A 17,183-nucleotide genomic window follows, 5' to 3' on the forward strand; every position below is an offset into this window, starting at 1 on the left:
AAATTAAAAAAAGCTGTGCACATGCTGTGGATTTTTCCGCACGGTTTTGCTGCGGTTTACAATCCGCAGCATGTCAATTGTTTGGTGCAGAAACACTGCAGTTTTACACCTCATCCATTATGAGGTGTAAAACTGCAGGGCAAAACCGCAGATAAACCGCAGGACTTTTGTCCTGCGGATTTACCTGCGGTTTTCTCTCCAAAATCCGCACACCAAAAAAACTACGTGAGCACATAGCCTTAAGGGTGCCTTTGTGTACCAGAAACACATCAGGTGTTTTTTGCATTTTAATATGGCATATTAGCCTAATAAAGTTTTTTCTTCATTTATGCCAGTGTGCCGAACGAACTTTCTTCTCCATGTGGATAAAAATAAGTGACCAACAAATATACAATGTATATACAGATTTTTAAAAACAAATTTCCAAAAATACAGATGAAACAGAACACACATTTTATATTTCAAAAAAACTGACATGTCTACTTTTTCATTGAATCCTGATGCACCCTCAATAATTTATAGCGATCTCCAACCTGTGCAGGTAATGTCACCTTCTCAATTCCTGCAAATCGCTGTACCTCTGGGTTGCTAGCATGGGCTTCTCTAATATGTTTAACCCCTTCCTGACATCCGACGTACTATCCCGTCCATGGGACCCGGGGGCCCCTATGCCCATGGACGGGATAGTAAGTCTACCGCGATCAGCGGTGCCCACGTGGTGAGCGCCGCTGATCGCGGCTGGGTGTCAGCTGATTATCACAGCTGACACCCGGCACAATATGTAAGGGGCGGTCACGGACCGCCCCCGACACGTTTGATCGCGGTGTACCGGGGTTTAAAGGGAAGCATCGGCAGGGAGGGGGCTCCCTCCGTGCTTCCCTGAGCCCCCCACGGCAGCGCAATGTGCAGCGCTGCTGCCGGCGGCTCCTTTCCTGCAGGCCCCCGAATCCAAGATGGCGACGGGGGCCTGCAGGAAGCTGGCTTCCTCAGTGCCTGCAAAGCGCAGGCATGAGGAAGCCTTGTGCACTGCCTGTGACAGATCGCTGATCTGTCACAGTGATCTGTGATGTGACAGATCAGCCATCTGTCATAGAACAGTGATGTCCCACCTGGGACTATTTAATAAAGTAAAAAAAAATAAAAATAAAGTGTTAAAATAATTTTGGGGAAAAAAAAAAAAAAAAAAAAAAAAAAAGCCAAATAAATTACAAAAAAATAAAATATTCCCCCAAATAAATCCATTTTTTGAAATAAAAAAAAAAAAAAAAAATTTATATATATATATATATATATATATATATATATATATATATATATATATATATATATATATATATATATATATATATATATATATATAATAAAAGTACACATTAGGTATCGCCGCGTCCGTAACGACCCGCCATATAAAACTGTCCCATTAGTTAACCCCTTTAGCGAACCCCTTAAAAAATAAAAATAAAAAACTAAGCAAAAAATAATGATTTATTATCATACCGCCAAACAAAAAAAGTGTAATAACGCGCGATCAAAAAGACGCATATAAATATCCATGGTACCGCTGAAAACATCATCTTAACCCGCAAAAAAAGGAGCCGCCAGACAGCATCAGCGAAAAAATAAAAAAAAAAATTATAGCTCGCAGAATAAAGCGATGCAAAAATAATTATTTTTTATATAAAATAGTTTTCATTGCATAAAACCGACAAAACATAAAAAAAACGACCTAAATGAGGTATCGCTGTAACCGTACTGACCCAAAGAATAAAACCGCTTTATCAATTTTACCGCACGCGGAACGGTGTAAGAAATTCATGAAACCTGGTTTTTGTTCAGTGTCCCAAAAATCGGAATAAAAAGTGATCAAAAAATGTCACGTGCCCGAAAATGGTACCCATAAAAACGTCAACTCGTCCCGCAAAAAATAAGACCTCACATGACTCGGTGGATCAAAGTACGGAAAAATTATAGCTCTCAATATGTGGTGATGCAAAAACTATTTTTACAATAAAAAGCGTCTTTTAGCGTGCGACAGCCGCCAAACAATACCCGCCATAAATAAATCAAACCCCCCGTTATCACCCCCTTAGTTAGGGAAAAATAATAAAATAAAAAAAAAAAAGTATTTATTTCAGGGCTAGGGCTGAGATTAGGGTTAGGGGTGTGTTGGGGTTCGGGTTGGAGTTAGAATTGGGGGTTTCCACTGTTTGTGCACATCAGGGGCTCACCAAATGCAACATGGCGTCTGATTTAAATTCCAGCCAATTCTGAGTTGAAAAAGTCAAATGGTGCTCCTTCCCTTCCAAGCTCTGCCATGCGCCCAAACAGTGTTTTACCCCCACATGTAGGGTATCAGCCTACTCAGGACAAAATTGCAAAACAATTTTTGGGGTCCAATTTCTCCTGTTACCCTTAGGAAAATAAAAAATTGGGGGCAAAAATATCATTTTTGTGGAAAAAAATTATTTTTTTTATTTTCACGTCCGAGCGTTATAAACTTCTGTGAAGCCCTTGGGGGTTCAAAGTGCTCACCTCCCATCTAGATAAGTTCCTTAGGGGGTCTAGTTTTCAAAATGGGGTCATTTGTGGGGGGTTTCCACTGTTTAGGTACATCAGGGACTCTCCAAACGTGACATGGTGTCCGATCTGAATTCCAGACAATTTTGCATTGAAAAAGTCAAACGGCGCTCCTTCCATTCTGAGCTCTGCCATGCGCCGAAACAGTCGTCCCCCCCCACATATCAGGTATCAGCGTACTCAGGACAAATTGCACAATAACTTTTGCAGTCAATTTCTCCTGTTACCCTTGGTAAAATAAAAAAAATTGAACCTGAAGTACTTTTGTGAAAAAAAGTTAGATGTTCATTTTTTTTTTAAATATTCAAAAAAATTCCTGTGACGCACCTAAAGGGTTAATAAACTTCTTGAATGTGGTTTTGAGCACCTTAAGGGGTGCAGTTTTTAGAATGGTGTCACTTTTGGGTATTTTCTATCATAGACCCCTCAAAGTGGCTTCAAATGTGATGTGGTCCGTAAAAATAAAATGGTGTTGTAAAAATGAGAAATCGCTGGTCAACTTTTAACCCTTATAACTTCCTAACAAAAAAAAAAAAAATGTTGGTTCCAAAATTGTGCTGATGTAAAGTAAACATGTTACTTATCAAGTTTTTTGGGTGCCATATCTGTGATTTAAGGGCATAAAAATTCAAAGATGGAAAATTGCGAAATTTTTGCCAAATTTCCATTTTTCTCACAAATAAACGCAAGTTATTTGAATGAAATTTTTCCACTAACATGAAGTACAATATGTCACGAGAAAACAATGGCAGAATCACCGGGATCCATGGAAGCGTTCCAGAGTTATGACCTCATAAAGGTACAGTGGTCAGAATTGTAAAAATTAGCCCGGTCATGAATGTGCAAACCACCCTTGGGGGTGAAGGGGTTAATCAACCTAGGAACCCCCTTACCGGAATTAACGGAGTTAAAATGCTCACTAAAACTAATGCAAAGTGGGCGGATAATGAAGTCCACAGGGACAAAAAATAAACACAACATAACTTGTGCGGCAAGAAATAAAATCTTACTGTATGCAAAACGCCCCCTAGATTTAATTGTTTAGCCGTTAGGTGGAAAGAACAAGGAACAATGGCCACATTTAAGAGCATACCAGTTGGCAACTTTATTAACCAATTATTTTGTTCAGACCTAATCCGATACTGTACTAATAGATCTAAGATTTTTTTGTCCTCCTATATGTTACTAATGGACCCCTTGTCACTATATGTGAAATATCCGATTCTCTATCCAACAAGTGCCAGTTTTTATTAATAAGGCTGGTTTCACACTTGTGTTGTGTAGCGCTGCGGATGGCAGCCTACTTCCTTCTTAAGCCCCGCCCACTGCAGCACCTCTTCCTTCAGCTCCGCCTACGTCTGCATGCGGCCTGCGTACCTATTTTTAACATTCAGCAGGAAAAAAAAAAAAAAAAAAAAAAAAAAAAAGGGAGAGATGTGCTCCAGCGATGAAACAATCCACTGATGTATTAAAAAGTTTTTTTATTTGCTTCTTAAAACATGAAAAAAATGTGGGTAACACAAGAGGCAGAAATATGACCATAGTTGATATTTCTGCCTCTTGTGTTACCCATTGTTTTTTCATGTTTTTAAGAAGCAAATAAAAAAAAAAAACAAAAAAAACACCTGTTTAATACATCAGTGGATTGTTTCATCTCTGGAGCACATCTCTCCCCTTTTGTTCTGCTGATTGGCGACGGCCTGGACTGGGGCGGCTCTGTGCAGAGGACTTCCACTATTACAGACGAGCATGCTGTGGTGAGCCGACTTTCCTTTTCCCCTACCCTATCTTTTGATATATTTTTAACATTGGGTACGCAGGCCATGCGGCTGCATGCCGACGCATCTGCATGCGTCGTTTTGACGCTGCGCCGATCGCAACATGTTGCAGTCGGCGTGCATGTCATAACAACGCATGCGCGTACATCCACATGGCCTGCGTACCCAATGTTAATAGGTATGCAGGATGCATGCAAATGTAGGCGGAGCTGAAGGAAGAGGTGTGGCAGTTTGCGGGGCTTAACTGAGGAGGAAAGGAGGAAGTAGGCTGCCATCCGCAGCGCTACAGAACGCAAGTGTGAAACCAACCTAACCGTTCGAGTTTGGTTATCCATGGGGCCAAATTAAATTTTTTTTACCTTTAGTATCCTTTTTGTTTTCTGATATTCTATTTTGTGTGTTCAAGGTGGTAGGGGGATAAACATCAGAAGGTAAAAATTAGAGGATCTTAATCTATCCAATGCCCTATCCAAAACTATTTTAGGGCACCCTCTATCTAAAAATCTATTATAGAGGTCCTGAGATTGATGCAGAACGTTGCAAGGAACATTGTCGATTCTATCCAATCTGAGAAATTGACTATAGGGTAAAGATTTCTTTAAATGAGAGTGATTTGGTCACCTGTGCCTTCTTACAGCCAATTTAGACTTAACCCCCTCCGTGACCAGGCCAAGTTTTTTTTTTTTTTTCCCCCACACATCTGACCAGTGTCACTATGTGGTAACTCTAAAGCGTCAATGGATGATTGGCCAGCCTTGCTTCTCTAAGTAACGGTTTCTTCTGCTGAACATGTAACCAACCTCTGGAGTGAATAATAAAGTAAAATCTAAGTACATTACCATTAGGTTACGTTTCCACGTTCAGCATTTGCTGCGCATTGGACGCTGCGTACAGTCGCAGCGTCCAATCCGCAGCGGCCAGATGTCACAGCATAGTGGATGGGATTTTATGAAATCCCATCTCCACTATGCGTGCAAAGACACAGGTGGAAGACCCACTTATACGCACAAGCGGCGAGTCTTTATAGACCGCAGCATGTCTGTCTTGCAGAGACACTGTCTCCGCAAGATAACAGTCTAATGTATAGGATGTGGTGATTTGCATGTGTTCAATGAATAAATGCAGAATCACCGAGCGTACAAAAAAAAGGGGGCAGTGCATTGGTCGGAGAGGGCATGTGCTATGTCCAAAGTGCTGCAGCTCCCTGAACGTGGAAGCGTACCCTTAAGGTTTTATTGCTAATTTTAATGTTTATTAATAGTTACATCATGAAAACTGAAGGCTTTTTGGCAGTTGAGAAATTTGTTACTTTGTTTTAAAATGTTATGGTCATTAAATCACCTGAACTCAGGAGTGCCAGAGGTGTGCGTGACAGAGATATGGTGTTGAATGGACATCGAGCGGCCTATATAATGGAAACTCCAGAAGTGGCCAGAAACCTTTGTTTGGACAGACGGCAGGGCCCAGAAACAAAGCAGCATCATTTGAATATGGGAGCACAAGTGGCTGAAAGATTTTGGGCACCATGTTGTATTTGCAGGGCCCGACAGCAGAAAACCCTCACAAGTGACCCCATTTTGGAAACTAAACCTATCAAGGATTTTATCTGGGGGTATAGCAAGTATTTTGAACCCACATGTGCATCACAGAATTTTATAACATTAAAAGGGAAGGTGCCATCAAAAATTGTTTTTCCAGCAATTGAAAAAAATGTAAATAATTAATGTTTACATTTTCTTAAATATATTTGTTTATAATTTAGTAAAATATGAAAATAAATTCTTTAAAAGATTTAGCATTTCCACTTTGAAACACTAGGGGCAACTGAAATTTGACAAAAACCTAGTGTACAACTTACATTACTGCCCTGCAGTAAATATGGGCTGAGTCTGCTGATATGTGCGATGTCACTCCTCTCCTCCCCTCTTCTGGGTGTTTGCTAAGGGATAGGAGAGGAGGACATCTAGGAACAACGCGAGCAGCCATTTTGTTGGTGGCTGCAAAGTTATACTGACAAGTAGACAGTCACCGAGGATGGCAGGCAGCAAGGATTCTGGGAGATATATGGTGGAGGGAGAAGGGTGACAGCAGCACAGAGTATTTCAGGAGAGCAGAGTACTGGTCTATGGGGGGGGGGGGGGGGGGGGCAGGGATTGTACATAGAGCGCTGTGCTTTATACACATGGATGGACCGTCTGCTTCACAGAAATCCAGGAAACATTTCTGCTGATTGATGGCATGTTCTGATCCAGACTTTACATGAAAAGACCCCATTCCCCTCCTCTGATCCGGTCCTCTCCATCCTGTCCTGGCGATGTGTGAAAGCGAGGCGACAGGCGCAGTCCGGGATGATACTGGGAAGCAGGATGGGGGTAAAATGTAGCCATATAGTAACAATAAAAATGAGACCCCTCTCTTCAGCTGCCTCACCAGCCCTCCCCTGACTGCACCTAACTGGAGGTCATGCTGCCCCCTCTATTACCCCAGAACCACCCTAGAATGGGTCCCCTTTCTGAAGATAATACTGCCATATAGATCTCACACAATGCCGCCATATAGATCACACAATGCCGCCACATAGATCACACACATAATACAATCAGTATCACACATGGGAGGATTATTTACACGGCTCAGCATACAATATCACAGGAGGGGATCAGATACATGGCTCAGCAGCCCGTATCATACAGGATGGGATTAGATACACGGCTCAGCATACAGTATCAGGAGAGGATTAGATACACGGCACAGACAGTATCACAGAGGATGGGATTAGATAGACAGACAATGGGACTGAGCTGTGCAGACTCCTCACCCCCCACAGCTGCAGGAGCTGAGACAACTCACTGCTGTGTGTGCACGAGTGAGCGGAGCATTCACAGGTCAGCTGCTGCTGGCTCTTCACCCCTCCCCCCCCCCTTGATAATTACCTCACTGCTCCATCTCCCCCGCCTCCATTCCTCGGTCTTCTCCTATAACCGCGTGGCTCCTGCGATTATGGGGGGGAAAAGTGGAGCTGTTTACACGGTGAGCTCCAGAAAAATGGCACCGATCCCCTCCCTCTGCTGTGAGCTGGACAGTCCAGGGGGTGTGCCCAGATCACAGCTCAATGCTAGGTACAGGGTCAGCAGGCGACTGTCTCCTATGCCCAGGGCAGATATATTTGCAGAGTGTAAGTGTCTTACACTCCTGCAAAGCAAAATGGCAGCGCCCAGTGGCTGCAAAAAAAAAAAAAAAAAAGTTAAATTTTGTATTAAAAATAGTTTATATAAATAATCATTTTTAATACAAAAAAAAAAAATTGCGGCATCTTCCCTTTGAAACATGGAGATCTCAAATTTTCATGGTTAAAATTTAATTTTTGCAGCATTTGCTGCAAATTTGTCAGTTACAAGGGTTAATTGGATCCAACAATTTATTGCGCAATTTCTGCCCTATATAATCAGAAATTACCATCAGGACACACCAGCACTGAGAAGGCAGGAGGGTTATTTGACTATTTGAGCATAGATTTTGCTAGAACAGTTTGTGGGAAAAATTTGCGGTGCCAGAACAGCAGGAAAAATAAAAAAATAAAAAAAAAAAATAATTATCTTATTGTAGAAATTGCCTCCATTAATGAACTAATTTATGGCTGGAGTGACTATTTTGTAACATTCACAGGATGGGATTAGATACACGGCTCAGCAGTCAGTATCATACAGGACGGGATTAGAGGGGCTGGAGTGACTATTTTGTAACATTCACATGATTGGCAGTGAGAATTAGCAGTTTTATTAAATTCGTGATTTGTGCAAAGTAAACATTGGCCAACCAAGGTGTGGGATTAAACAATGCCTGATCAAAACAAGGGCCCAAACTCATTGAGTCTCTGCAAATGTTTTAGTAAATCTATTCCAGGCCAATTAACCCCCTCCTCACTGTTAGGCTATGTGCACACGTGCGGAATTGCCATGGTAATGAGGCGGGAAATTCGCACGCGGAATTCCCACTAAAAACAAGCGTTTTGCAAGTGTAATTAGCTTGCAAAATGCTAGCGTTTTCCAAGCGATCTGTAGCATCGCTTGGAAAACTGACAGGTTGGTCATACTCGTCAAACATTGTGTTTGACAAGTGTGACCAAACTTTTACTATTGAGGCTGCCTATGCGGCATTAATAGTAAATAGATACCGTATTTTTTTTTTTTGTCTTGTCTTTTTAACATGATATTCTCACCTTCCGGCGGCCACCGCTGCCTTCCGGATCCTTGCGATGCTGCCGTTCCCTTGCAATAATGACCCCCAGATGACGAAGCATCATGCGAGACTGCTACGTCATCACAGGTCATTGTCGCAAAGCATCAATGGAAACGGGACATGCCGGGAGCATCGCTGAGGCCTGGGAACGTTGCGTGGGACACCGGAAGGTGAGAATATCACGACTTTTTTTTTTTTTTTTTTTTTTTTTTTTTAACAGAAATATGGTACCCAGGGCCTGGAGGACAGTCTCCTCTCCTCCAGACCCTGGGTACCATCTACACATTTTCCACTTACTTTGCGCACGTTGGGCATAGCTACATGCGGAAAGTAAACGGATCAATGGATTCCTATGTCTGCGGAATCCCAGCGATTCTGCACAAAGAATGAGCATGCTGCGTATTTTTCCGCTATGCGATTCCGCAGTGGAAAAATACGCAGAATTAGCACAGCACGTACGGATTGCCATTGAATACAATGGGTTGCATTGTGCAAGTGTTTTCGCGGCGAAAACAATAAAAATCTGCAAGGTGTGCACATAGCCTTACATTTGTAATTTTGCAATTTTCCAAAATAGTTACTAGTTTTTCAAACCTAAAGGTGGTTTTATGGTTTCACATATGTCTTGCACTGGTGACTAGCAGAGATGGGCGGACCCCCATAAACGAGGAGGGGGTGTCGCATTGTATGTTCGAAACGCGTATATCTGCACAGAGATTGAAGCTTCAGAGACTGGGAGTTCTGTGGAAACTGTTTGGGTAAGAATACAAGGACAGAACAATGGAAAGGACACCATTGTAGGCATTTACTACAGGCCGCCTGAGCAAGCCGAAGATATAGATGAACTCTTTATGCATCAGATGGCCAAGTTCTCCAAAAAATATGACATAGTTGTCATGGGAGATTTCAACTATCCAGACATTTGTTGGGAATCTCTCTCAGGCAAAACTAACAGGTCAAGGAAATTCTTATCCTCTCTTGCTGACAACTTTATCTTCCAAAAGGTAAGGGAGAAAACAAGGGGAACTGCTACCTTGGATCTAATCCTTATAAACAGGGAGGAAATGGTTGAGGAGGTAAAAGTGGCTGGGACCCTAGGAGGTAGCGACCATGCTATTTTAGAATTTTGGATTACTAGAGGTGGAAGACCTGTGAAGACTCAGACGTCAAGGTTAGATTTCAGAAAGGCAGATTTTAAGGGATTCAGAAAGAGAATTGGAGGGATCCAATGGCTGGATATCCTTAAAGACAAAAATGTCCAGGAAGGATGGGAAATCTTGAAAAATGAAATTCTCAAAGCACAGTTGTTAACAATTCCGAAAAGAGGGAAGAATAGGAAGCATTTAAGGAAACCAGGATGGATGAACACAGAACTTAAGCACATGCTAAAAAGGAAGAAAAAAATGTTTATAAAATGGAAAGAGGGAGGCATATCTAAAGAAGAATATAATGCTGTCTGCAGAACCTGCAGGGCACAAATCAGATTAGCTAAAGCTGAAAATGAACTGAGGCTTGCAAGAGATGTCAAAAGCAATAATAAAGGATTTTGGGGATATGTCAAAAGTAAAAGAAAAGTCAAAGATGCTATAGGATTTTTACAGGATGAAAATGATGAAATGGTAAGACAGGATGTTGAGAAGGCTGAACTTTTAAATTCCTATTTTGCATCTGTTTTCTCTCAGAAAGGAAATGCAACATCAACTGTTATTCACTGTCCTATTAAGGGAATAGAAGAATCCAGGATATCTATAAACAGAAAGATAGTGAGGAAACACTTAGCTAACCTAAATGAATTCAAGTCTCCAGGTCCAGATGAATTACACCCCAGAGTACTGAAGGAGATAGCAGAAGAAATTTTTGAACCCCTCTCCATAATCTTTGAAAATTCTTGGAGAACAGGAGAAGTGCCAGAAGACTGGAGAAGAGCAAATGTTGTTCCTATCTTCAAAAAGGGGAAGAAGGTGGACCCAGGCAACTATAGGCCGGTGAGTCTGACTTCTATACCAGGAAAGATCTTTGAACAAATTATTAAACAACATGTATGTCAATACCTGGATAAGAATGAAGTGATTAAACAGAGTCAGCATGGGTTTCTAACTAATAAGTCATGTCAGACTAACTTAATTTCCTTCTATGACGGTATCACTGATTGGGTGGATCAAGGAAATGCTGTAGATATAGTATATCTTGACTTCAGCAAAGCATTTGACAAAGTCTCTCATACAATCCTTATTGAAAAAATGACTAAGTATGGAATGGACAAGGCAACTGTTAGGTGGATTCATAACTGGCTTAGTGATCGGACCCAAAGAGTGGTCGTAAATGGCTGCACATCCAGTTGGAAGAATGTCTCAAGTGGGGTACCACAGGGCTCTGTCCTGGGCCCTGTATTGTTCAACATCTTTATCAACGATTTAGATGAAGGAATTGAGGGTAAACTGATTAAATTTGCTGATGACACAAAGCTAGGAGGGATAGCTAATACTAGAGAAGAGAGAGAGAGGATTCAAAAAGATTTAAATAAACTGGAGAAGTGGGCAGCAACTAACAGAATGGTTTTTAACAGGGAGAAATGCAAAGTACTACATCTGGGCAATAAAAATGAAAAAAGCATATATAGAATGGGAGGAATAGGGCTAAGTGACAGCACATGTGAAAAAGACTTGGGTATACTAATAGATCACAGACTGAATATGAGTCAACAGTGTGATGCAGCAGCAAAAAAGGCAAATGCAATTCTAGGATGTATTAACAGAAGCATACAGTCTAGATCACGTGAAGTCATTATTTCCCTCTACTCCTCTTTGGTCAGACCTCATCTGGAATATTGTGTCCAGTTTTGGGCACCACATTTTAAAAAAGACATCAACAAACTGGAGCAAGTTCAGAAAAGAGCGACCAGAATGGTGACCGGTCTGCAAACCCTGTCTTATGAGGAAAGGTTGCAGGATTTGGGAATGTTTAGTTTGCAAAAGAGAAGACTGAGAGGAGACTTAATAGCTGTCTACAAATATCTAAAGGGCTGTCACATTGTAGAAGGATCAACTTTATTCTCATTTGCACAAGGAAAGACTAGAAGCAATGGGATGAAACTGAATGGGAAGAGACACAGATTAGATATTAGAAAAAACTTTTTGACAGTTAGCGTGATCAATGAGTGGAACAGGCTGCCACGAGAAGTGGTGAGTTCTCCTTCAATGGAAGTCTTCAAACAGAGGCTGGACAGACATCTGACTGGGATGATTTAGCGAATCCTGCTTTGAGCAGGGGGTTGGACCAGATGGCCCAGGAGGTCCCTTCCAACTCTACGATTCTATGATTCTATGATTCTATGATTCTAATGTTTGGGTGCGGCCGAACAGTTAATTTTTGGGTTCAGGTACAAAAACAGTACCTGGACCCAAATCCCATTCACTTGAAAGGGTGCCCAAACATCCAGTGTTTGCCATGCTGTCATGTGCATGACAGCACAGAAAACACTGCTTCTGATCGGTGGTAAAATCGCCACCGCCGGTCACACAGCTGCGGTTCCCACGCACCAAATGACAGCATGAGCGCACAGCTGTGATGGGAGGTATAAAGCCTACCTCCGGTTACTGGTGTCAGCTGATAGGACTACTGCTCATCAGCCGACTCCTGCTGCCAGTAATTACAGTGAGAGCAGGAGCGGTGGATTGGAATATTCATCAGCTGCCATCTGTGCTCTAAATAATTAAAGAAACTGGTGTGGGTTCTCCTGTATTTTTGATTACCAGCCAGGCAAAACTCACAGCTGGGGGACGCAACCCTCAGCAAAACTTAAGAGTAGAGGGGTCCCCACACTTTTTAATCATTTAACCTGCATAGGATTTGTCGAAAGATACCCATACTCTTTATATTAAGACATCTGTCCTCCATGTTGCCTCAGCACTTTGTCTCCCCAGTCACTGTTGTTCAGGTTTGCACAGGCTTCCTCATGTGAGACTGTGGTGAGACACAATGGCATATCTAGTGCTGAGATTTATCGAAGACAGAATAACTTTCAACAAAGGTTTTTGCACATCAAGCGCCTTCTAGCCAGTCTTGATAAATGTGGTGTACCACGGGTCACAACCTCCCCATTTTACCATTTATCACATACCCATGAGATGGTTTAAACTCTTACAGCCTTTGCCTATTTAGGAAACATTAACAGCTCACTGAAGATGAAGGTTATGGCTACAAGCTGGTGTGAAACTAAGCTACATTTGACAAGGCAGCTGCTGTTCTTCCAGCCGTCCTCCATTCTGGCTGCTACAAGTTTCTGGAGGTAGACTAATCATGCAATTATAGCTCACTATGAAATACCAAGTCCACAGTTCAGATCACTAGGGAAAGGTACTAGAATTCAAAAAAACATTCACGACAGAGAGGGGAAGCAAACATTTACCTTGCATCATGCTGCGATAGGCAGTGTCGGTGATGGCATATATATGTGGAGGCATTTCATGTCTTTTCTTTCCTTTATACATATCAACAATCTCTTCAGAGTAAATTGGCAAGTTCTTGTATGGGTTTATTACCACACAAAACAAACCAGAGTAAGTCTGCAAAATGAACAGAAAATAAACGCATTCACAAATGGAGACAAAATGCCACTTCTAAAATTTAAGGGACGGTCAGACAGTTTTTGCCATTTTATCTCAGAGCAGCATAACAGACAGGGCACCCAGATTTCAGGGATGTTCCTGGTTGACCCCGATTAAGCTGTTTAAACATGGCTTTCATTGGAGCTCCAACAGCATATGAACACTACAGGACTACAGCTCAGAGGGTCCAGCAGTCAGGCCAATCTGTAGCCCACTACGGAGCAGCAGCTTGCTGACAATGGAGAGGGCACCACTGACAGGTGTGTGGGGTTATACACAGAAGACTTCACGCTGCTACTTCTAGGGTAGACAAAACCAATCAGGCTTTCCTTGCCTTGTTACACTGCTCAGGTTATATAGCAAAACCCTGCTGACATATTACGTACCTTTGACAAAAAAGCAAATAAAAACACTGAGTTTACTGATCTGATTACCATAATTGTGCATATTGATAAATTGAAAGCAGAACACAGTATCACAAGAATTTTATTCTTTACTTTTTCCTGCATTAAAAATAATTTGCATTTCAACTTAATTTTTTTCTATTGTAAACTCTAATGTATTTAGGACTTTTAAGGGACTCGATCTTGGGGATGTCCAATCGCTTATGCTACATAATGTAATACCATAGTATTGCAGCAAATATGAAATTAGTGTCTTCTGTAAAAGCCCAGCCACAGGCTTGACTTCAATGGAGAATGGTAGGCATGACTGTCTTCAGCAGACCATCTTAATTCCCTCACACCCCTTCATCCACTTGCCATAGCAACCAATAAGGCAACCAAAATCACAGCAGGTATGTGGAACAGATCCCCCTCTGGCTGGGCCGAGTTGAGAGTGCAGCTCAACTTCACTTGCAACAGAGGCAGATGGCTGAACATCACAGCCATCTGCCAGGAAAGAAGCAGGCACAGCTCAAGTCTGCATCAAAGACAAGGACCCAACACTGGATGCAGCAGTACGATCAACGGCAGGGCTTAAAGTACAAGCAGCTATACTCTAGTATAGACTTGTAAAAAGGTGATTGGAGTCTCCAGGTTTAAGCTGGTTTCACAGCAAGTAGAATTCTCTCAAATCGTAAAAGATCAATTCTTGAAGTGGAAGCTGGGTATGTACAGTGTCTTTCAGGTGGGTTTGCTCAGAAACCTGCCTGAGAAAAGGAGAAAGAAAAACGGTACACATGCATGCCAAGTCACTTTTACATTGCAGTGAAGATGTTCAGTCTTTTTGCACTTATTTTTAATCTTCAGGAGTTGTAAATGATGAAGCAGTGACTGGTCTTCAGGCAGATTCTGCTTGGAACCCGCTTACTGTTACAAAAAACAAAGCTAGTGGTAAAACTTCTGAAAAAGTGGATCCCGAGGATTCATCTGGTTTACAACAAACCAGTTACTTTTTGGCTTTTAGGGAGGAAACCACCAGAACTGGTACAGGTCTCTGACGCATGTCACCCCTTGGTTTTGCACTGGACATGCGTATGCCAGTCCATAATTTCAGGTCTGAGACCAGACATCCACTAAAGCAGAGAATTCTCTAGAGCAGCCTTTTGAAAGAACAGCTGTCAAGTATAGTACTGAACTTTTCTGCCTAAAACAGATCTCCTCCAGGAACTCTCAACTCAAAATATTCTATCACCCATCTGCCATTGTTTGGACACCACCACAGCTCTGTCCTTCATTCAAAGCTAAAGATTGTCCATTTCCTGGTCCCCTGTAGAGTTTTCCAATCTGCAAAGTTTCCTAAAGTGTGTCAACCACTAACTGATACTTCAAGGTGATCTGACATCAAGATGTCATTTTATTCAGCTTCCTACAACCTACATGTCCATATAGTAGGTTCAGGATTGCTGATCCTACTGACAGATTCCATTTAAAATCAGGCTGTTCAGTGACTTTTCTTAGGAAAAAAAAAAAAAAAAGGCTCTCCTACAGATTGAAAACATTTTAGCATACAATTTTTTTCTAGATACACTGCGTTCTTTAACCCCTTCTTGACATGGCAAATTTCAACACGGGTCGGCTTATACACGAGTAGATACGGTACTTTATTTTTAACTGTGTGGGCGGGATAGTGTTTGGTGTAAACTTGTCTGAAAAGAAAACCTAATAGGGAGAAAAAAAATGCCTGTGAAAAGTGTAAAACAAGCACAAGCTCTGAGTGAACTGTTCCACTTATCAAAGTTTGGCGGCTGCTGGATGTGCCCACGGAGGTGGCCCAAAGGTGGGTGACACCCCCGCTCCCCCACCAACCCCCAGGTATATGACTCGTGTATAAGACGAATACACGATTATATACGGTACATGACAAGCACAATATTCATAAAAAAAAGTCCCGCCCATCCCAACTACACTATTCAGTGGAAGAGACATATGCTTTCCTTGCATCCGACAGGGATGGAGAGGGTGAGGATCCCACATTTCTTTATATCACAGAATCTTCATCCTCTTCATCAGGTCCTGTGGAACCACCACGTAGACGTCCCACGACAGAAGAGGAGGCTGTGCCTACCATTCCAGAAGATGAAACCGCGCATTCCATTGCAGACCCCCGTATATTAAATAACGCTGATTATACTTATATGAAAGTTGACATAAGGTGACAGATGCAAAGAAAGCGTTAGATGAAGCGCATGTGAAGGGTAGATAGATATACAAATGCTCCCGTGTGATAACCCTGTGATGGGATTATATGCACTCAGAGGATGGAGCTTGTAAGAAGCGGCTGCATATGGAGTGCGCAGGCGCGGTGTGCCCCTGGATGGTGACTCAGTGATGGGAGGAAATAGGCGCTCTGACATAGGAAAGAGGGTTGGACTTGACACAGTAGAGCGCGCAGGCGCAGTACGTCCACGCCAGAAAGGAAGGAGAGAGGAGTGACGTCAGCGCGTTACCAGGCAACCCGATAAGCTGAATGAAGTATAAAGAGCGCGCACGAATGTATACCCTATGAGAAGGTTGATGCCTGCGCAATCATAGATTAGTAATATGTCTAAGTACATCTGTGATAAGGGATTAATTTGAATGAGTCAGAAGGTGGTATTGGAAACATATGAGTAATAGGTCTATCACTATGGTAACGCATCAACAGGAAGTGGTCACGGGCATACACCCGGCCTACCTGTAGGAGGCGTGAACATACTAATGAGTGCATGTTATAAAAAGCATGCAAATGAACAGCACTGTGATGGCACTTTTTCCATGAAGACATTAAGTTTGACCCAGAGACTCCCCTGATGATCTGGACGGTGAAACGCGTAGGGAGAAGGGAGTGTCACATGGAGGAACCCGTTACTGAGTAATATTTGGGTGAGATCTCTCCATGATATATGAGATTTTTTTTCTAAAAGAAGTCTGTGGAGGTGGTGAACTGCATAAGTAGAGCAATGTATAGGTTCACACCGATTTGTAGAATCTCAGACTGTGTGCCATGCCATTGTATATAGTATAGGCTGTTGTAAAAATTGTCAAAAATCATTGTGAGTGTGAATGATGGATGTAACACAGACGTAACACATTGATTTAAAAGCAATGGATTTAATATAGACAATTTATGGCACTATAAGAGAGTGCTTGTTCCAAACAAATTTATACTAAGCAGATACTCTGAAGGAGTGCCTGTGTATTATTTGGACTACGACACTAAGAGTAAACCGGAAAGTTTTTGAAGTTTGGTTTTGCCGTATGTAGCGGTTTTTTGTTTGTGTTTTTGTACATGTGCATTTTTAAAATGGACTAAGTCCCTTTTTAATCAAATTTAAATAAAGTTTATTAGTTTTAATTTCTAGTATTTGTCTAGCTTGCTGGTGAAGATACCTGGCATTTTTATCTTGAGTAGGTTTAAACTGAAGCCTAAACAATGGCTGCGCCAAACAGCAATGTTTTTATAATTGGGAGAATCTGTCATCTGTGTTGCATACTAGCCTTGTTAATTGTTCCACTAATGTGTACACAGAGCTTAGAATTGTTCGTCTATTTAGCATAGG

At 41.8% G+C, this 17,183-nt stretch overlaps 1 protein-coding gene across 2 annotated transcripts in view; it reads right to left on the reverse strand.

The window, feature by feature from the left end:
• The window catches only part of MYH9 (myosin heavy chain 9), a 247,741-nt gene that overhangs the window by 182,074 nt on the left and 48,484 nt on the right, over positions 1 to 17,183 (reverse strand). For both annotated transcript variants that reach the window (XM_073557995.1, XM_073557996.1), the window contains exon 3: positions 13,003 to 13,159. In XM_073557995.1, the coding sequence (XP_073414096.1) occupies positions 13,003 to 13,159 (157 nt within the window). The remainder of the gene's footprint in view (positions 1 to 13,002; positions 13,160 to 17,183) is intronic.

The sequence above is a fragment of the Dendrobates tinctorius genome, unplaced genomic scaffold (assembly GCF_039654945.1).
Source record: "Dendrobates tinctorius isolate UK_male_01 unplaced genomic scaffold, ASM3965494v1 ptg000012l, whole genome shotgun sequence".
Taxonomy (NCBI): domain Eukaryota; kingdom Metazoa; phylum Chordata; class Amphibia; order Anura; family Dendrobatidae; genus Dendrobates; species Dendrobates tinctorius.